Source organism: Crotalus tigris, unplaced genomic scaffold (genome assembly GCF_016545835.1).
Source record: "Crotalus tigris isolate CLP2741 ecotype Arizona unplaced genomic scaffold, ASM1654583v1 scf7180000024303.721469, whole genome shotgun sequence".
Lineage (NCBI taxonomy): Eukaryota > Metazoa > Chordata > Lepidosauria > Squamata > Viperidae > Crotalus > Crotalus tigris.
Genome location: NW_024100475.1, coordinates 41633 through 64269, shown reverse-complemented (window position 1 = coordinate 64269; position 22637 = coordinate 41633). Strand labels below are relative to the sequence as shown.

General features: G+C 42.7%; 1 protein-coding gene across 1 annotated transcript; it reads right to left on the bottom strand.

The window, feature by feature from the left end:
* Nucleotides 1-250: 250 nt before the first annotated feature.
* LOC120299619 (E3 ubiquitin-protein ligase RLIM-like) lies at nt 251-22621 on the bottom strand. The gene is made up of 4 exons (XM_039324602.1): nt 22444-22621; nt 7681-7872; nt 4909-4992; nt 251-4104 (listed from the first exon to the last, which is right to left on the bottom strand). Exons 2-4 carry the CDS (start codon nt 7847-7849, stop codon nt 2534-2536), a joined length of 1824 nt encoding a protein of 607 aa, XP_039180536.1. The 5' UTR covers nt 7850-7872; nt 22444-22621; the 3' UTR covers nt 251-2533.
* Between the last annotated feature and the right edge of the window lie 16 nt (nt 22622-22637).

Sequence of the window (22637 nt, the reverse complement as noted above, 5' to 3'; positions counted from 1 at the left end):
GCAACCAAGAGAATTATACTGATGCAGGCCAAGTTCTTAAACATCATTAGTGTTAGAAGGAAGTGGGGTTTTCTCTCTGTTTATATACAATGGTATATAGTTGTAATTGTTCATACTCGATTGTGTATAAACAGGGAGAAAACCCCGCTTCCTTCTAGCACTGATAATGTTACCTAGTTGGATCATGAAATGTCTACAAGAAAACCATCCAGCTCAGACAGCACCAAGGATCCCACAGTTCAGCCTGAGCTACCGATATTCTCTTTTATTGCGTTACTAAAACCAGCCTAAGCTTCCATGCTTACTTTATTAAAATGGAGGCAGAAAGAACAAGAAATCAAAACTATGGAAAGCTGTTAGCTTTTTCTGCATAGACAACCAGATAATAATCTGAGGTGATTTTTGCAAACGAGGAACAAAAACTGGGTCCTACAGGGGGGGCTCGTCTTTAGGCCAAGAAAAAAAGGTAACCAATCCATGGGTGTCACTGAATCTTTAAGGATCCAGTTAGGATGTAACTAAAGCAACAGCAGAGATCCCATGTTCAATGCAAGTTTTGAAACAAATCGATCACATTTCTGAATGTCCTACAGATTTACTTCCAGTTATTGCTGTCAAAGTTTAAAACTAAAATGTCCCAATAGGTTTGCAATTATTTATAACTGCATGTTTAATTAAAAAAAATAATACTTAAAGAATATTCATTTGTAAGAATATTCATTTGAGAAGCAAAAACACTGATGTTAATTACAATCCAATTTTTTGAGGCAGTAAGGGAGGGAGCAAACGTGCTGCAATTTTTAACTAGGCACAGCAGAAAAGTGCTTTGTGTATTTTTTTTTAATATCCAATGAAAAATCATTTCTTTGCATATCATAACGGAAGATAAAAACGGTAGCAAAATCTAAGCAAAAGCACAATTTATTTACTCAATAAAAATTATTCCTAGGATATATACAGCATAGAAGAAACAATCTGATGTGTTTCCAAGCAGTTGCCTTAAGACTAATTGATGTATTCGTAAGATTTAATTTGATAAAACACTTGCTTGAGAGGGAAAAAAATCCCAATAGGTTTTATCCAAAGAGCTTCTCTTCCACCTCCAAGCAAGGAATTAAACTTTCAGAGATACAACTTTTAAAACATCCCAATTAAAAGTATACAAGTCACTAGAAAGAAGTTTTGCTGAAAGCCACAAATGCCTGATGCACAGTGGTTAGAAATATGGTGCACAAAGAAAACGTCTGCGTTAAGAGCAAGATGGAGAATAAGCAGATTTCACAATGCCAAAACAACACAACCAGCTACCTTTGCAAAGCTGGGATCAAAGAAGGCCCAGCAACTTGCACTGGCCAACTGAACCATGGTTATCCCACTCAATCCAATTACATTGTTTAACAATGTACGGAGTCATTAGCTAACCACACCGACGTGGATTTGCACAGCTAGCAATCACATTTTGCTCGAGTGTGTTGTGCAAATGCAACCTATCGTACAACCTGACTTTATACATAAAGTGTTCATCGTGAAAATTTGTACTGGGAAAGCTCAGGTGAGCCAAGCCGCTGTTGCAGCAGCAAATGTGCCATCTTTAATCTTTCCAAAAAGCGCTTTGCATCCAACTATGCAGGCATCTTAGGCCTCAGAGGCCTTGCTCGGCTCAAGTTACCTTAATTCCCAATGTTTATTTATTTATTTATAAAATAATAAATACGGATGAAAGCTGGGCTCTTTGCCATGAGGCTTGCCCAGAGTGGGCAACCACACCGTGTGCTCTTGTGGCTAAACACAGGGGAGGGTTAAATTCTGAAAATGTTTGCACAAAAGCGCAGTGGAAAAGTCACTGACCTGTACAAAAAGCTCTACTGTTTTTAAAACAAAAGTGTTTATTTAAACAAGCATAAGCAATTAATTAAGATATTTCCACAGCAAGATAAATATCCCAGTTAAACTATCAGGTCATTCTATGGCGTGCCATAGTGTTGGGCTTAAGACAGCTGTACAATGGGAGAGGGGCTGAGGTTAGTGTTATTTACATTACCATATTCAATATACCCTATACAAGAAAGGAGCTAAAATCAGACATGGGAGATTAATTTCACTGTTCTGCCAGGGGAGCGGAGTTGGTTTTGCTTTAATCCACAGTGAAGCACAGGCTGTATACAGCTAAATAACTCCTGTTAGTCGAGGCCTCCAGCATTCAACACACAGTAGGCTCAGGAGGGATTGACAACTTGATTTGTGTTGAGAAACTGAAACTATACAACAGCCAAGTGTCTTTGGGCAAATACAGACTTTTCTCTTTCCTTTTTTTAATTGACAACACAAACCTGGTCTTATTTTAGGAACCCTAATTGAGAAGGTTTTTTTTTTTTTTTGCTTTAAAATAAAAAAGAAATTCCATTTCATAAGAGGAAATCACACTATTCTTTGTTTTGTATTTATAACCACCACACAAAAAGTGGCTGTTGCAAGCAGCGTCTTGCCCGTTGCTCCCTCACCGTGTAATAAGCTGAAAGGATACCATGGTGGCTTAGACCACGCTCTCCCGGTTAGCCGAAGCGAGGACGGCTCGGCGGCAAATTGGGCAAGTGGAATTCTCGGATAGCCAGCGATCTATGCAGTGCACATGATACTCGTGGGAGCAGGGGAGTTTTCGAAGCTTATTCCCTTCGGTGTATTCGGTGATACAAACGCTACAGGTTTTCAGAGCATCGCTCTCGCCAAAATTCCTCATGGCGAGGTTGTCAATTTGTTCTTTGGTGAGTCCTCTGGGCTGGTCGTCGTCTTCTTCATTGAGCAGGAAGAACTGGGCCAAGCTAAGGAATGGCAAGGAGCCGCTTTCTTCAAAAGTAACGGACCCCCTCGCGTTCCGCCCTTCCCGTCTCGGGCCAGGCGTGGGGCCCCCTTCAGGGCTGCCTTCGTAGGCCTCTGCTGACCCAGCCTCAGGACCTTCGGGGCTCAAATGGCTGTTCCCGCCGCCCCCTCCAGCCTGGGGCTCGGCCACTTCTACATTTGGGGCTGGTGCGGAGACCCCGGGATCAGTGTCACTGTCGCTGTACATGAAGTAACTGAGCTCACCAAAACCGGTCATGATTTGTCTTAACATGGTTTGAATGGCAACCGAGGTGGTCTCGCTCAGGCCCGTGTTCAGGATTCTGCGAATAGGGATCCTAATGGTGCTGACATAAGTTCGCACGCCCGCCCTTTCCGAGCGTGAAAAGGTACGTCTAAACCCCCCTCGCTCGCTTTCGTACGTGACTGTATTGTTCGGAGTCTGGGACCTTGATCGCGTTCGGTTGGCTATGCTATCTCTCTGCCTGTATTCTCCTGGACGAACCCGCCTCACTTGCAAGTCGAGGACGATGGTCGGAGGTCTCTGTCCAGGGGCTGGGGGGTCCGCGCTGCCGCTCGTTTCCGAAGAGCTCGCCGCCTGGGGGACGGGCCTGGCTTCAGAGGTCGAAAAGAGAACCGTGTTTTCACTGGGTGCCTCGGGATTTGCTGCATGTTGACGTATGACCATGTGCTGCCTTGTTCTAGAACTTCCTTCTGCTTCGCCGACCGAGGGGAGATCAGGGGTTTGAGAGGATGTATTGTGATGTATCCTGCGCGGAGATTCACTCACTGGATTAAGAGGGGATCTACTTCTGTCAGTCCTTGCCCGTGTCCTCCGTTGTTCGGGGCTTCTGCTTCTTGACCTTCTCTGGCCTCTCTGGAGAGAGACGTCTTCAATCAGCTCTTCAGGATAACTCATTTCCGAGTCAGGCGGCCTGGCCACGGGAGGGGAGGAGCTCGGCCTTAGAGCCGGGGGGGAGGCAGACCTCGAGGTCTCAGTGTCACTTTGGCTGTTTTCTAGATCCTCTCCGGTGGGGGTTTCTACGGGTGGCTCGCCCTCCGTTTCTGTACTTGGGTTCCCGTTATTGCGGTTGACGTTTATCTCCAAACTAAATCTGAAATCCCCGCTGTTTGGATTAGTCCGGCTTACTGCTCTCCATGACTGGTTGCCTCTCTGCCCACTCCGTGTCGTATTTCCAGTCTGCCGAACTGAATTAAGCCAATCTATTATGGAATCACCATTAGATACATCTTCTGCGGATTCGCCACCTGCCAAAGGAAAGTAACTGCTATAGTTAGATGAATGAAACAATTCTGGGCTAAAAACTTTCTCCAAACCCTTTACAAGTTACGATCTTAGAAAATAAGGTTCTTGGCCACGGTACAAATATGTGTTCTTCCAGGTTTTGGACACCATACATGCTTAGCTCACCATACCTTCCTAAATTAATCACAGCAATATCTGTGGGACAGATTAATTTCATCACCTTTAATAGACTGTACCAACAAATAATATTTTGTCCAGTATTGAACACTTCAGCAAATCAGTCAAGATGACCATTTCCTAAAGGTCAGGAAATAAGATAATGGACTATGATAATTGTAATGAATTCCATTCCCTAAACTAGAGCATCTGCCAGGCAATAATTTATCCATGCAACATTGCATAAGCCCAGCATCTGGCTTCATCAGGACTGCTTCTACATTATCACATCAAGGCTGCACACTTGGCCAGAGAGATTCGAACCAAGATATCAGATCGGCACGTGCAGTTATCATGGCTAAAGCAGGCCTGCTTGGAATAAGTTCGTGGCAGAGTCAAACGCTCACCACCGCACTCTCTTAAGCCAGGAACAAAGGAGAAAAAGAACAGGGCAGCCCGCCTCTCTTTGTAGAAGCCGTTTCAGAGGAGAGGAATACGTAAGCTCTAGAAACTGCACCACAGCAGAAGTCAAAGGCCCAACAGGATTTAGCCACAGAAGCACAACGGCTAAATTCAAAAGGCTTCTTTTGTAAGTCGTGCGGTGTGCAATCTGACTATTACCATAGGAACGTTAGAAGAACAGTGCGTACCTCTGCTGTCTTCAGTGGGCTGCTGGGGTGGGCCTTCCTTAATTTGCTGCAGCCTTCTTAGCAGCTCTTCTTCCGTAATTTCACCTGAGGAAACAATGGGCAGGTGTTCCTGAGAAAGTCATTCACACTCATGTGCAGCAACACTAGGGGAACCAAAGCAGAGATGCGTTTACCGAGATTACTTATTATTCTTTCTCTATTTAACATTGGGAGTGTATTTTCATTTAAAGGGCCGTGATGATTTTGGCAATACTCCCCACCACATATGGCAATACGCCCAACCGCCCTTCTTTGAAAAGTTACCGTACAGGACTGAAGAAGAGAAAAGCAAAACCGCCAGGAGAGAGACGGAGGGAGAAGACACTTTAGAAGGCAGAAATTTGGCCTGCCTACTTCCGCCTGGGAAAAGAACAGAGCAAGCTCAGTTCTGCTCAGCACGGCATGTGCAGTAAAGAGCAGAGGGCAAGAAATGAGAACTGCAACACTCATACTCAGGAAAACGAACGGAGGGTCGTTTATAAAATAGACCAGGGATGGCGAACCTTTTAGAGACCGAGTGCCCAAACTGCAACCCAAAACCCACTTATTTATCGCCGGGTGCCAGGTGGGCGTGGCTCACTGGGTGGGCGTGGCTGTGGTGGTCATGGCAGACTGGGTGGGTGTGGCCAAGGTAGGCCTGGTCACCTTGATGTTGCTTGTGGGGAGCAACGCCTGTGGGGGCTGGGCAGAGTTGGGGGAGATCCAGGGGGTTTCCGGCAGGTGGGGCAGGAGGCTTGTCCTGCGGGGTGAGGCAAGGCAAGGCAAGGCAGGGTGAGGTGCCATTGTAGCAGGGTAAGGCGAGACTGCCTGACACCATCGGCCCCCGCACACAGAGGCCAGCGAGCGCATGGGGGCTGACAGTGTCTGTCAGCAGCCACAGCTTGCTGGCCCCTTGACCGGTGCACTCTGGGGCTCCGCAGCCCGCCACTACAGAGAAGTCGCCTCTGAGCTGGACGGCCGGCCGACAGCTGAGGAGGCGATGCAGTGGGTCGTGCCCTGGAAAAGGAGAGCATGCGAGGCCAGGAGGGATGGGATGGGGGGGAGGGAAACCAGCCATGCTGGGATGTATCTGGCCACGTGGGACCTCGGCAAGTTAGCGGGCAGCTAGTTGAAGAGGGATAGTTGCCATCTCTGGGGCATGGCACGTGTGCCCACAGAGAGGGCTCTGAGTGCTGCTTCTGGCACCCGTGCCATAGGTTCGCTACCACTGAAACAGACTATTACTAAGGGAGGTCCGTATGAAAGAGCATGAAAAAAATATTGAATCTACACAGAGAGCAAAATAGCAAGAAAGGGAAATAAATGGTCTTATCTCAGCTGCTGAGGGGGAGCAGGGGAAGAGATCAAGAAACGCTTGCCCAATAAACAAAATACAGCTTTTAACATTATAAAATATAAAGCTATCCACATGGTCAAAATCAGGTGGCTGACCAGCACTTGCTACTGATGCCCACTATGCCTTCACCTATTAGAAGCGGTGGGTGGGAATGTCAAATGTTTAATGGGTAAGAAATTCTAGATAGCATTGCTCCTGGAAATAGCTCAATTATTATATTAGCAAGCAAAGTCTTTACCAAATGTGCCACCATGGAAAGATTACTGAACAGTTAGTAGATTCTTATCTGTTAACTAACAGCACGAACATCTTAGCATCTGTACAGGATTTTCTTTCAAGAGAATCATTCTATAAACTTTGCTTTGATACTGCAATTTTTCTTCAAGAGAATCGATGGCTAGCTTTTTCTTTTTTTTTAAAAAAAATCTATTTTATTCATTTATTTTCATTTCTACTGCCGCCCAACTCAAACAAATGATTTTGGGTGGCAACCAATTGTAAAACGATTAAAAACAATTACAATAATTTCTTCTGAGTGGGAAAGAATAAAAGGAAGATTTGATGTGTGGTTTTTAAGAGAAGAATGGAAATCTGCAGTTGTATTTATTGCAGAGATTAAGCTCTTTTGGAAGTCTATACTGGAGGTACCTGGGTATATTAGCATAACTAATACAAAACATGCACGTAATCCCATACACTCCAAAGCACCTGATGGCAACACACGATCTGGAACTAAGGAGAAGCTTCCCAACAGTGAGAACGATTAATTAATAAAGCAGCTTGCTTCCCGGAGTTCTGGGCGCTCCCTTGATGGAGCTTTTCGAGAAAAATTTGGACGCCCATTTGTCCAGGATGCTATAAGGCAGTGGTTCTCAACCTGTGGGTCGGGACCCCATTTGGGGTCGAACGACCATTTCACGGGGGTCGCCAAACAACGCAGTCCGCCATTTTTTCCCCTTTTCCTTAGCCGTGCTACTCCCTTTTATTCTATTGGCTTTTGAAAGCCAATAGAAGAGACTCTCTTGAATAGAGTCTAATTCTATTGGCTTTCCAAAGCCAATAGGAATTGTCCAGGCTGTCTCTGCCCTGCTGAGCCCGCCAAAAGTCCCAGTCTGCAAACGGTGCTGCACCAGTGGAATAGTCCTCGACTTACGACCGGTTGAGTAGTCCTCGACTTACGACCGGTTGGGGGGTCGCGGCATTAAAAAGGTTGAGAACCACTGCTATAAGGACTCCTATCTTTCACAGGGGGTTGGATTCGAAGACCTCCAAGGTCCCTTCCAGATCTATGACTCTATGACAACCATCGTGAGCGACTGAAATTAAATAACTGCTGGGTTAACAGCAGGACGGCAAGATTCTTACTGTCTGAATGGCAAGCTAAGAAAGCGGCGTACCAGGTGTGCCTAGTAAGTTGTTATCTCTCATCAGCCTGTAGTCTTCTTCACTCAGATTATTTACAAAGTGATAGAAAGCTTCTTCTCGGTCCAACCGGTCCAGCTGACTCCGGCGCTGAGCTTCCGACTGATTGATATTTCCTTTATTATTAGCCTCTGAGCTTTCCATGTTGATAAAAGTAGAAAATATTTCTAAAAAATAAAAGTAAAAAAAAAAAAAAAGAAGATCAGCCAATTTTGGGGAGAGGGATGTCTAACTCCATACTCCATATAACTAAACTTCAGTGAAGAATATACACATATATCATCACCCTACAGCAGTGGTTCTCAACCTTTCTAATGCCGCGACCCCATAATACAGTTCCCCATGTTGTGGTGACCCCCAACCACTTATACATCACCGGGTTCCAGGGGCGTGGCCAAAGAAAAGGGGAAGAAAATGGCGGACAGCCTTGTTTGGCGACCCCCGTGAAATGGTCGTTCGACCCCAAATGGGGTCTCCGACCCACAGGTTGAGAACCACTGCCCTACAGAAACATAGAAAAACTATATAGAATGTCATACAGGCTGCAGAAATCAAACTGTGGTTAAAAAGAGAGCACACCTGTCCACAAGATAGATATGCATTATATGATCTTGATATATTATTTGAATCTTCTGTTTATTTTTATTCTGTTAACTGTTAACAGGGTAGTTTTAATGTCTGTGTACCAGTGTTTCTCAACCTTGACAATTTTAAGGCACGTGGACTTCAACTCCCAGAAGTCCACAGCCAGCAATGCTGGCTGTGGAATTCTGGGAGTTGAAGTCCACATGCCTTAAAATTGTCAAGGTTGAGAAACACTGGTCACTGTAAACAGTGTAACAATGGCTAAAATTGTGTAGCAATTTCAGAAATCAGAAGAAGAGCTGGGAATGTGTTCTAATCCCCCAAGGGAGGAGGGGAAGGTGTTTACAACAAGACAGCTTCATTGTAAGAACTGTTGGGCAGAATAAAGGCATCAGCTAGCCCCGTGACAGAGGAGGGTGTAGCTGGGCCCCAGTCCTGGGGACAAGCTCTTCCCTGACACAAATGTAAGACCACCTCTCCCTGTGAACGGGCCAGCATGGAGGATAAACACAGGAGGAATTGCCTCCTCTGAAATCTAGTCCAGAATAAGAGGTGCTGCATTCAAGAGAACCCACCAGACCATCCATAAACACAAAAGGCTAAAACACAAAAATACACACACGTAAACATGCTCTACACCCAAGGATGTGTACTTTAAGCCTGAAGCTGAGAGGTAGTGCTTCCTAGCTACGACCTACCGCAATGAAGATACAGCAGGAGGAAAGGCAACACACTCTGAGAACATCTACAGTACCACTTTAGATATCATCCTGTCTCTTCTACAATCCAAGCTATGAATCAGCAGAACATGGCATACCTTGTCAAGGAACCATTAGTGGTATTGTGATTTAAGGCATTAGACTTCATGTAGATGACAGCATGGATGATCAATCATCAAATATGGTGGAAGATAAGAGAGTCTGGCATGTTCTCAACCTAATTCAACCAATTATTATTTACATTTTATATTTCTTAATCGCCCATCTTCCTTGGAGACCTAGATTATCTAGATCTTCTCATATATTGCCCTTAGCATAAGTGGTGCACTCGCTATATCACTTATTCAGGAAAAACAATCTACTGTAAATAGATTTCAACATGAACATTAACCTCACCACCATTTATTCCACTAATGATAAAGAAAGTGTGTTTTATATTTCTCTCACTGCACAAATGAGGTAAAGAGAGTCCAAATGGACATCTGCCACCAGCATCTACACTATATAGCAGAGGTCCCCAACCTTTTGGGCACCCAGAGACCGGTTCCGTGGAGAAAGGCTTTTCCCCGGACGGGAGGGTGCGTGGTTTTGTGTGCTGCCTGCATCCCGCGGAGGGGTTTTTGCTTGTTTGTGTGGACCGGTTGCTGGCATGCTGCGGCCCGACACAGATTCATGGACCAGGGGTTGGGGACCCCTGCTATATAGCATCCAGGCAGCTGGGTATGTTTCCATTCTAAAATATTGGACCTCAAAACATCAGAAGAGGTTAATGTGTGTTGAATAACTGTTTGAGCAGATAATCTCAACTATGACTTTGGGGTCAAAGGCAGACAGGTCAAATGAAGTCAAGAGCAATTTGACAGCAATAGTTCTGTTGCTAAACTAACTCCATTTAATCGTGCAAGGAGACCTTAGTAGGGGACAGACCAATACTAAGATTATCATAATGACTGAAGCTGCCACTAGTTTTCTTATAGAGGCTGTACAATAATCGTTTCCACTGAGTGTGAAGAAGAGGATGCTAAGCAACATCAGATTAAATTAGACTAACCCAGTGTTTCTCAGCCTTGGCAGCTTGTGGAGCTGGCTGGGGAATTCTGGGAGTTGAAGTTCACACACCTTCAAGCAGCCGAAGTTGAGAAACACTGGACTAACCCAAGATTCAATTTCTCAGCACATCCAGTGTAATTCCACATATCTGTTGTTAAAGACACACGACTGGGTTTTCTGAGCTTTCAGGAGCAGATAGTCACTTAAGCACAGACGCTGCTATGCTGAGCTATATTCTGCCTTTGGTACTTGGATAAAAAGGTCCTGGGAAAGTTAGATGTAAAACTGGCAGAGCTATGGCAACCTCAAATCACACTTGTTATGAACCAGGGTTAAGTTCCACTATGGCTCAATACTAGTCAGCCCCAAGCATGTTATTATATGTCCAATCTGCACTACCTGTCTGATAATACAGGTAGTCCTCGACTTACAATCACAATTGAGCCCACAATTTCTGTTAAGTGAATTTTGCCCCATTTCACAACCTTTTCTTGTGAAGTGAACCACTGCAGTTCTTAAGTCAGTCACAGTTGCTAAATGAAATCTGGCTTCCCCGTTGACTTTGCTGGTCAGAAGGTAGCAAAAGGGGATCACATGACTCCAGGACACTGCAACCGTCATAAACTTGAGTCAGTTGCCAAGTGTCTGAATTTTGATCATGTGACCCTGGGGATGCTGCAATGGTCCTAAGTGGAAAAAACAGTCATAGGCCACTTTTTTCTAGTGCTGTTGTAATTTCAAACAGTCACTAAAGGAACTGTTGTAAGACAAGAACTACCTCTATGCGACTTGCTCACCAGCCAATATCCTGAACAAGTGGCTTTTTCAGCGTATCATTTATGCCTGGATTCTAGCTTGATGGAGCAATTTATCTTCTTCAAGAAGAACCTCCCCTGTGTCAACATCCGGGCCATTGGCAATTGCTTGGCTACCTCCCAGATACGGGGAAGAGTGAGACATCACTCACCTGGATCATATACATAACCAGCCATTTGCTCATCTAATGAGTCACCCTGAGATGAATCCTTAATCATGACATCCAAGAGGAGACAATTGAGTGTTACGTTTTCTACTACAGAATTAGGAAGATGCCTGTGGTTATTTGTTTTGATCTACGAATAAGACTATTGAAAGAAAGGCAAGTCATGACCTACGGATGCCAAATATCCTGAGCTTAAAATGTCTCTATCTCAGTACATAGGGTCTTTCAGCTTGTGTTCTAGAGTTTTATCCCAAGCTTCAATCAAAATATAGAGTTTCATAGCCCTTTGAGCTCATTACCCCGTTGTTGTTTTAAAAAACTGTAGATTATCAAATAAAGCAGCTGGTACTGGTCTTCTTCCTAGGAGCATTTGGGTGAAGGATGAGATGGGGGCAGGACAGTTCAGAAAACCATTCTGGATGCAAGAAGATGGTTATTAGCTGCATTTTTTTCCTGTAACTTGGGTGGTAAGAAATTCTCAGCATGGATAACTATAAAAAAGGGGGAATTATCAAAGAGTGGATATATGTTCCCATTATCCTCTATAACAGCAGCCCTCAACATTTTGGGCGCTAGAAACTGGCTCCGTGGAGGGCAGTTTTTCCACGGACAGGAAGGCATGGTTTTGTGTGTCGCCTAGATCCCACACATGCACAGATGGGGCTTTGCTCATTTGCGTGGACTAGTTCCTGGCGGGCCACAGACCAGTGTTGGTCTGCAGCCCAGAGGTTGGGGATCCCTGCTCTATAACGTAAAGTGTTACAGATTTGGTTCTGGCGCAATAATGGATATTTTAATATCCATTAATTAATTAAAATTAATTATTTTAAAAATCTTCTTAAGAAGCTATATTTTCCTATTTGATACACATCTTTTAAAATACAGTGATGCTTTTGGAGCATCTAACATGCCAAATGACAAGTAGGCCAAACATAAGCTTGTACTTTTTACCCTCAGAATTACTTGAACAGAGGCGCTTCTTAAAACACGCAAAGTAAGCATTAGCAGCTTGTTCGAGGCACATGTAGAAAGAAGCAAATAGTGACCATGTTTCTGAGGCATAGTTATAAGCAAAAAGAAAACACGCGAGTCCTGTTTCAGGAAGACAGGTTTGAGTAACCTTCTTCCTCAGAAAATTATGGCAATGACCAATTCTGAAGTAATACCAGCAACAAATGTTTGGCCTTTTAACTACGTGCATTGAAAATCTTTTATTTAAGCTATTATTTTACCTTAGGTTTCCCCCCCCCCCAACTTGGAAGCAGCACTTCCCATATTATCCAGTATCATCACAGTGTCAGGGACAGACAATGGTCTCCCTGCAATTTGCAAATCCTGGATATCAATAAACAGGAAGTAACTACATAACAAATGCCAATGTTAGTCATCAGTGGCTAAGATGTGTAGTAATTTTTTTGCTTATTTATTATCTTACAGGTAACCAATGATTAATATCCTTTACAATGCTTAAGGACTCCCGAGAATTTGGTAAAATTCTTCATTCTCAATTACCGTCTTAAAAAAAAAAATGAGGCAAGACAATGTACACTAAAAAGTAATTACAATGTGTTATTAAAAACTAAAATATATGGGAGATTACACTATCTATTCGAATACACGCAAGCAAAAATACAGCACTCGAATCAAAATCAAATACAGACATAATTCCACTTATAAACTTTTAACAATACGAACAATCTGACCGCAAGTCAAAGTTGGGAGATTTAACAGAAAAACAGAGTTTTTCTTGGGGGTCTTCTAGTCCAAGCCCCTGCTCAAGCAAGAGGCCCTATATCATTTCATCTCTTCTTAAATCCTCCAGTGATGGACCACCTACAACTTCTGGAGGCAAGCTGTTCCACTGGTTAAGTATTCTCACTGTCAGGAAATTTCTCCTTAGTTCTGGGTTGTTTCTCTCCTTGATTAGTTTCCATCCATTGATTCTTGTCCTGCCTTCAGGCGCTTTGGAGAATAGCTTGACTCCCTCTTCTTTGGAGCAGCCCCTGAGATACTGGAAGGCTGCTATCATGTCACCCATCATCCTTCTCTTCATTAAACTAGACATACCCAATTCCAGCAGCCGTTCTTCGTATGTTTTAGCCTCCAGCCCCCCAGTCATCCTTGTTGCTCTTCTCTGCACTCTTTCCAGAGTCTCAACATCCTTTTTATAAAGTGGTACTTCACGTTATCTTGATTCTATCCCTCTGTTAATGCAGACTAGGATTGTATTAACTTTTTTGGCTACTACCATACACTGCTGGCTCATATTTTTTTAAATGATTGTCCACTAGGACTCCAAGATCCCTCACACAGTTACAACTACTGAGCCAAGTTTCACATAATCTGTACATGTATATTCAGTTTTTCTTCCTAAATGTAGAACCTTATATTTCTCTCCACTGAATTTCATTTTGTTAATTTACAGGTTAATTTACAATGCATCACATACATATACCTATTTGGACACAGGAACAAAACAGATATAGAAACAGCTTCTTAGAGCAGTCTATATTGCACAGCAAAGATCTGAAAGATTAAAAAAACTTTTGTGTTCACTTTTAACTTTTATGAGATTACTACTTGCCAGGTTTCAACAACAGTACTTGGAACCGAAACACCATCCTTTCAACATTTTTTGCCCTAACAATATATTGTTTTTAATATTTTCTTTTAATAATGTACTATACTTTGGAGAGACTAGAAACAGAATTTAAATGGGTGTATCCATACTTTGGAAACAAAATGTAGACTGAGAAGGAAGTTTTGAGCTGGACTATTCTAAGTTCCAGAAGACATTAGTGGAAGTTTTTGATGCCAAAGAAAGAAGATGAGAAGACCGGCAACTTGGGTACTTGAACACCAATAACTTAAACTGTTACTGAGAATTAGGTGGATTAAACTCTAAACTCATCTTTCCCAGTAATATAATAAACTGCTCAAGCTGAGTCATCAAAACCCCAAATCTGTTATCCTGTGATCCCCAAAACTTTTACTCCGATCTGATGTCCCATGGGCATCGCTAATCAGGGCAGACTTCTAAAGCATGACTTCATTAGATGTAGAATGTCTGCATGTCCACCCTACTTTCCACTCCCAATACACAGGTGTCTTTATCCCAGGTCGTGTTTGTTATGCATTACTAATTCCCCCAAAAGTACTCTAAATAGATTATAAAATTGCTTAAAGGCGTTAAAATAAATAGCAGAAAAATAGATAAGAAAAGTCTTCCGTGACTGAACCGTACTCTGCATAGAAGAGTCAGTTGCAGTCTACATCAGGACTAAAATTCACATTTTGAAGTTTGGGGATGTTCCAGGTTTGAACCAAAATGGGGGTAATTCCAGGCTGGAGGATTCCTTGGCAAGAGCAAGGATGGATCCCTGCGATAGCAGCTGTGGATAAGCAAGATAGGGAGAACACTGGTGGGAGGACAAACAAGTGGGATATTTTTTACTATATTGCAGCTTGTTCCATACTGCAGTGACTACCTGTGGCAAGAGGGAAAGCTAGAAGGGAATGCATAGATCGGCATACAGGCCACATAATTGGTAGGGCAGGGAGACACACAAGCCATATCCTAGCTATACTAGCTCATCCAAAACGGTTCAGACTTTTCAAGCAGTGATGTTTGTTCCAGGATCAGGGCAAGCCCCATTTCTCATTTCATGCACATTCCTTATATAAGGAAAATTATAAGAAACAAAAGCTGTCATCTGCTTTAATACAGGCATTTATCAACAAAAGTGCTTGGTGAAAGGGGAATCTTGGGGCGAGGGGTGAGAAGATGTTAGCACAGCACAGGAGTTAATTTTGAATCCTTATGGGGGAAGTAATCCTTAAGCAGAGTCTTCTTCCCTGTGACTACACACCTAACTTGTCTTTGTGAAGACATCTGGAAGGCTTCTGAGAATAACTGAAGAGATAAATAGGAAGCAGGGAGCTAATCTCTGCAAACCACATTATAAAATCAGGATCCAATTATCTAGTAATTGAACTAGGTTTAAAAAAGAGCTCGTAAAATAAGGGAAAAAAGCCTCTATACATCACGGGCCTTCTTGTGGCTTGAGATAAACACAACTCACAATAATAGCATCATCATGTAGCTTAGTAAAAGCAGGATCCACTTATTAAATTGTAATGTTCAATTCCATCAGCAAAACTGAATGAAGAGTTTTCAAAATACAGTAGTGCTTGGCAGACAATCAGAAATTTGCCTTTCAGATGACCCACTGTAATTGTTCTTTAAATTAAACGGAGCTAATGATTGGTGCCTCTTGCTTTCATCCAAACGGATAAGCAGAAAACTAAAACCAGGTTATTTGAAATATACCACTGGAAGGAGGGAGAGAGTTAATATTGTGATGAAGGTTAATTTATTGTAATTTTTTGGACATTGTACCTGCAACTGAAATAAGATTTTAAGAAGTTGTAACAAATATTAAGGCTAGGCATGGAAAAACATGGGCCTCCAATCTTTTTATGGGAAGATTTCTAACAAAACATCAAAAATGTTCAGACATTTCTGAAGAGTCACTTCTGAGCAGACAAGCACTCATCTTCCCTTTGTCACTGTTGCAAGGCATATGGAAGAAAATCCTCTTGGCAATAAAAAAATATTTCTCCCACTGAGGTCAGTAAAGGCCACTTTAAATCCTAACAACTAGTTGGAGACAAGGATTTCTGGGGACCAACAATGTTGAGAAAGAGGCATTGCTTCTCTTCTCCAAAATTCAATACCACATGTAGCAAGTTGAGACTTTTGACATTTCTCTAATTTTTGAAGATTCTGAACTTAAAAAAAAAATAAATTTTGTATGATGATTCAATGGCCCACATTAGAGCAACATCTTTGGTATGACTTGCAATTCTGGGTCAAGTTAGAGTGTCTGAGCCTGCTTTGTACCAAAATGCCTGCTGATGACACGCTTGCAGCCCTGACACACTTGCTCTGAACCAGTTTGGTCTTTGGACTGAAAGAGGCTCCCGACTAACGTTATGCAGAAATGCTTTGCTGTTTAAATACCAATTTCGCGACACATAATCCTCAACTTATGACAACTGAGCCCAAAGTTTATGTGGCTAAATGAAAATTTGTTACGGGAGCTTTGCCCCATTTTACGACCTTTGTTGCCCCAGTTGTTAAGTGAATCACTGCAATTGTTATGTTAGTAATATGTCTGGTAAGTTTACTTTGCTTGTCAGATGGTCGCAAAAGAGACATGGCCACCGTCATAAATATGAGCCAGTTGCCAAGCATCTGAGTTTTGATCATGTGACCATTGCGGCGGGGGGGGGGGTGTTGTTGTTGCCGCAACTGGTATAAGTGTGAAAAACAATCATTAAGTCACTTTTTAAAATGCCTTGTAACATCAGACTGTCACTAAACTATCGTAAGTCGAGGACTACCTGTAATTAAATGTCACAGGTCAGATTACCAAAAGTCTATATTTTAGTTTGTTTTAACTTGGACTGTAGTGAGCATGATTTTTGATGCTGCACTATTTGTAGTAGTTATAGATGCATAAAAGGTATTACTGCTACTATAGAGACACCAATTTTATATATATATATATATATATATATATATATATATATATATATATATATATATATATATATATATGTAGGTCTTTGGTTGTTCGGGTTTTCTCCCGCGTAAAATTGGAAGTGTCTTGGCGACGTTTCGACGAAGTCCCATTCGTCATCTTCAGGCTGGTGTTTTCAGCTTCGTGCTTTGAGCAGCAATGTGTGGTCGAAACGTCGCCAAGACACTTCCAATTTTACGCGGGAGAAAACCCGAACAACCAAAGACCTACATACAAATACCCGCGAAAACCTCAGAAAACCTCAGGGTTAATGCTGGTCTGTGGGAGAGTGCCTTTATAGGTGAGCCGTCATTTGCACACGGCTCCTAGATCTTGTCGTAGGTCCTAATTGATTTAACTGCTGACGATGTCAGAAGCATCTGACGAAAGATTGGTGATCGGTGATGGTATTAAACTTTTATAGTTTATTATATTCCTGGTGTTCACGTTTTATTGGTAATTGACTATGGATTCACCCAGGAATCATATTTTTATTTTCACTATTCTTACTAATATATATATATATATATATATATATATATATATATATATATATATATATATATATATATATATATATAATATATATATATCTATATATATATGTAGGTCTTTGGTTGTTCGGGTTTTCTCCCGCGTAAAATTGGAAGTGTCTTGGCGACGTTTCGACGAAGTCCCATTCGTCATCTTCAGGCTGGTGTTTTCAGCTTCGTGCTTCGAGCAGCAATGTGTGGTCTTAGCTGTTTCTTCCTTTTAACTGCCAGTGGGGGTATGAACTGATTGGGTGGGATTCATACCCCCACTGGCAGTTAAAAGGAAGAAACAGCTAAGACCACACATTGCTGCTCGAAGCACGAAGCTGAAAACACCAGCCTGAAGATGACGAATGGGACTTCGTCGAAACGTCGCCAAGACACTTCCAATTTTACGCGGGAGAAAACCCGAACCAAAGACCTACATACAAACACCCGCGAAAACCTCAGAAAACATATATATATATACATACATACATACACATACACATACATACATACATCTCGATACAAAAGCTACAAGTGGCGCAAAGAGCCATGGAAAGATAGATGCTTGGCATCACAGGACAAGATAGAAAGACCTACGTATGGATTAGAGAACAAACGGAAGTATAAGATGCCATCAGAAGAGAAAAAGCATTGAACAGGGAATGGGCTGGTCACATAGCAAGAAGGACAAAGGACAGGTGGATCAAGGCAGCAACAGAACAGATCCCACTTGATCAAAAGCGTCCATGAAAGAAACCTAAAACAAGACAAATTGATGACATCCGCAAGTATTGCAGGCCCAATTGGCAAAAGAAAGCCCAGGACCGTATTGGTTGGAAACATGCAGAATGGCCTTCATCCTACTGTGGATAGATAAGGAATCTGTTTTAAAGTGTGATTGATTGACTTGTCCTTGGCAAAGAGTTGTGAATCCATTGGAGTTATCTTGTTCAGGGTGATGATTGACTCAAAAAAAAAAAAAAAAAAAAAAAAGAGCTGTTTTACCTAGAATCAGCAAGTTGAATCAGATTAGCTTTTGGTCAGATGCTGTGCTGAAAAGCTCTTCTGACCTGTCACTCAAATGGCCTGAGACAAACTGCATGACCGTGTCAAGTTAAATCTCCCCAAGGTCTGCATGGCCCCATTCATTATAAGCCAGTCTAAAAAGTGGTTCCTCGGGAAATTAAGGAAATTAATTTCTATATATTAAGGAACTGACGGAAACTGATGGGAAGAACAATTAAACAGGTTAGGAAGTTACACTGTGCTGACTGAAAGGGCAATCAGATTGATGGGAGTTGAAGGCCAAAATATCCGGACAGCATTTGGTGCCTAATCAGCCAAAAGATTTTATGGATGCACTAGGCCAGGTGTAGGCAACCTTGGCTCTTTTATGACTAGTAGACTTCAACTCCCATGCTGGTTCAGGAATTCTGGGAGTTGAAGTCCATGAGTCATAAAAGAGCCAAGATTGCCTACCCCTGCATTAGGCTAACTCTGTTTTTTGAAGTCAAAGAAAAATAAGATTATAAATAACAGAATACCAGAATTGTGAGGGATTTTGGAGGTCTTCTAGTCCAATCCTTTGCTAAAGCAGAAGACCCTACACCATTTCAGACAAGTGGCTGTCCAGTCTCTTCTTAAAAAACTCCAGTGATCCATTTCCATTTTTTGTCTTGCCTTCTGGTGCTTTGGAAAATAGGTTGACCCCCTCCTCTTTGTGGCAGCCTCTCAAATATTGGAAGACTGCTAGCATATCACCTCTAGTCTTTCTTTTCTAGACTAGATATACCTTATTCCTGCAACCATACTTCAGGATAGCCTCTCAAAAAGCGAAAAGTGAACAAATTTCACCCCACCTGCCATCCCCATAACCAGGTTGAAGCAAAATTTTAAAGTGATAGAAAGCTCTCTTTCAAGATCACAGGCCACATTCTGTATAGCCAACTCCAATTCAATGCAACCAGAGTAAACATCTACAAAATATTAAGGATTGGTTCTACACGAATCTCCCCACTGGTTAAAAAAAAGAAAAGAAAACCATTCTGTCTGTAGAAATGTTTCACAAGATCATCTCCCAAAATTCTTTTTGAAGCTAGTGTGAAATGATCTGGACATTTGTGCCTCTAGCCAGTTTTTCTACACAAACTTCTGGGATGGACAGTAGTGACTCAACTGAATATCAAGGCTTACATAATTTATTGACATCAAAAAATTATGTTAGAACAGACTCTATCACTCTAAACCAGATCCAGCCTTCCAAAGATCATGTAAACATCCACATATACTGTAGTTCCCCGACTTTTCAAAAGTTAATCACTTTAGCTATCTGGGAAAAAGAAAAAAATAAATCAAAGCTGCACCTCCCAGATTGTAATGTCTATAGTTTTAGGCAATTTTACCACAAGGTTTTCAACTATTGAAAAGAGTTAATTATGCCGACCACCATCTTATGTTTCCTTGCATCTCAACCCTCTTCTCTTTCTCATGCTCATCCTTTGTTACCATCATTTTTGACTGAGTACAGAAAAGTTGGTTTCAACCTCTTGGATATTATGTAATTAAGCTTGGACCAAACATTCCTTTCCTGCTGAAGTCTTTTTTTTTCCCCCTCCAGTTGTTGCCTTAAGAATGAATCATCTTATACAAATATTTGATAATTGCCAAACAATTATCAATTGACACAGAAAGTACTAATCAGGGGTAGAATCTGGAATGCAAGCTTTATTGTATAAAACTATGGAAAATGGAGTGGGGAGAGAAAAAATGGAAATATCTGACCCACTTCTAATCTTTTAACGAAGGCTGGAGAATGCAAAAAAGTCAATAGAGAAACACTAGACAGCTAAACTGCATTTCTGACTAGAAGTGGCAGAACATAAGCATGAGTAAAACAGAAACCTCTAGAGGTACTGAGAATTGTGCACTTGTAATGTCTAGTTTCCATTCAAGCCTAGATGTGCTATAAATTGCCTAACAATCCTTATATATTTTCCAGAATATAACTTTACTGTAGTAGATGACTCATCTTTCAAATTGTCTTAGATTAAAATAGTTTTGAGTTGACAAATCTTCCAAATGTTAAACTTCTGAATTTAAATGCATTTTTTCATGTAATCAACTGTTAAAGACTTCAATCAATATTCTTCTAAATCTTTTTTCTATTTCTTTTTTTCTGTTACTGTATATGCATTTGTGGTAGATTTGCTACCAAAGGTTAGGGTTAGGGTTTTTTCAAGATGGCATATTGGTTGGAAAAATAAAAGGACATTTTTTTCTCTCCAACCAGAGCAGCCTAATTGGTATACCAAAACACTGAAACTCTTCATGTGAAGTTTTCCTCAACTTGGCAGGGATTCACACTGCATCCTTAGTAGCACTGACATCCCTGGAGAGAAATAAAGCTTAACAGTTATTAAGCACAGAAATAACAAATGGTTGACTACCATGGCACACCAGTAATTAAATTTAACTGTACCAATGTACCAATGCTCCTGGTAATTATCCAAAGCAAGCCACCACCAAATCTTTTTAAAAAGAATTAGCTTATCTTTCCTTTCAAACAAAATCTTCACATACTGCTCACTCACTTGCAGCTTTCACTGCCCCAGGACTATCAATTTTGGGTTATTTTGTAAGAGGAGGTGACCTCACTGGTCTATTGGCTTCCTGTTACTTACGCTTGGAAATCCAACCCAGCTTCAGTCAAGTCTCATTTCCACCCCCTCCTCTTTCCAATTTCACATCTTCTCTGAAAGAGTTCAGTTTAAGTCACTTCCATATCCCAAGCAGAACACTGCATGCTAAAGAGCAGATGTTAACAAATTGGTAGATGCTACCAACATAGTTCCTGTCTATGTACTTCTCAAATTTGAATTAAAAGTTGTTTGGGGTAACTCTTACCTTAAAAAAAAAAAAGTTAAATACCACATGCAATGAAGCTATTATATGCTAGCTGATCATTTAAAAGCAAATGTAATTTGACTTAAATGTCAATTATTTTCATATTAAAGTATTTGAGTTTCTGTCCAGAGCTTTTGGCAGAATTCAGTACAGCTGGTAACTTAACCCATTTAAAATTCCCTATATCAAAACCAGGAGTAACTCGAACATTTCCTATATAATTACCTACATCCTGAAGGTAGCTATTCCTGCACACATTCAGTATAATTGACATTCTTGTCATCATAAAGTGGTATTGTTAACAAGTGGCTGGACTGTCCAAATCACAAAAACCCAAAAAGGATGAAGGCATAAAATAATAAAACTAGGTGCTTCCTATTCGGTTAGGGGTGACAAATATCTGAATGGGTCCTGATCACTACAGTAACTACGAATGTGTCTTTCTAGTATTGGATGAACCCACATTGGTGAACCAAGGACAACCCAAATTACTACCATTTGATTTAGGGGCCAAATAAACTCAGATTTAAAACCAGACTATTTCTAATTTACAGACATGACTTTTTGGAACCAGTATAAAGGAACCCCCAAAATTAATAGCCTTGACCCTCAGAGGGGATGACCCAGGAAAGGAAAAAAGCAGGCCCCGTTTCCCACTTCCTGCATCTACCACACCCTATGGACACACGTGAATAATGACTTATTCCCACGGAGAAAAATCCCCCCGGAAAAAGGGGGGGGGGGGCTGGAGGAAAAGCGAAAAGGAGAGGAATGCACCTGACCTGACGAACCGAAAGAGGCTTTTCTGCGACCGTCACGCTGGGGGGGGGGGGGATTTTCCTGCCAGAGCCGTGACTTTCAACCAACAGCCATGACACATCAGAAGCCTCCCTTCCTTCCCTCCCTCCGGATCAGACACGGGGCTCGGAGGAGACCAAGAACCCGGATTTCCTTGCATCGGGTCGTCGCCGAGAGGCTGTCCCGATTGAGGCCGGGGCCGCGATGACTGGAGAGGCGGGCGCAGGGAGGCCAGGCGGTAACGCCAAGCCAGGCCCGGGCCTCGCGCTTGCCCAGTTAGACCGCCGCTCTCCGCAGCGGGGCAAAGGCGGGCCTCCCTCCTCTCTCCTCGTTCCAAGCGGAGGGAAGGCCTCGGAGGCTGACAGCCCCGCCGGCCAGGGGCGATGGGAGTCGTAATCCAGCGGATCGGGAGAACCGCCCGCCTCGCGAGGACGGAGGGGGCAGCGGCCCTGGGTGGGGGACGGGCCCCGTGGCCGCTCGACCCGAGAGGGCGCCCCCCACCCCGAGGCCGCGAGCGCCGCCGCCCCGTCCGCCCTCTTCCCCCTCAGCCGCCCGTCCAGAGTCTGGCCGCCACCGCCGCCGCGCCCCCTCGTACCGCCCCAGAGGCCGCGGCGTCGTTCCGTCCCGTCTCCCGTTTCTTCCGCCCGCCGACGCGTCTCCTCGGCCTGGCTGGTTCGGCGGCGCCTGCGTCCCTTCCTGGCTCCGCTTCTCTCCCTCAAGCGGCCATTTTATGCTCCATTGTTACTAAGGAACTCGGGGCCGGAAACGGCGAGGGTAAGTCGGGAGGGA

Coding starts and splice junctions, on each gene's coding strand:
- LOC120299619 (XM_039324602.1), bottom strand. CDS start 7,849: ATGGAAAGCTCAGAGGCTAATAATAAAGGAAATATCAATCAGTCGGAA. Junction 4,993..7,680: donor CAACTTACTAGGCACACCTG/GTACGCCGCTTT, acceptor TTGTTTCCTCAG/GTGAAATTACGGAAGAAGAG. Junction 4,105..4,908: donor GCCCACTGAAGACAGCAGAG/GTACGCACTGTT, acceptor TTCCTTTGGCAG/GTGGCGAATCCGCAGAAGAT.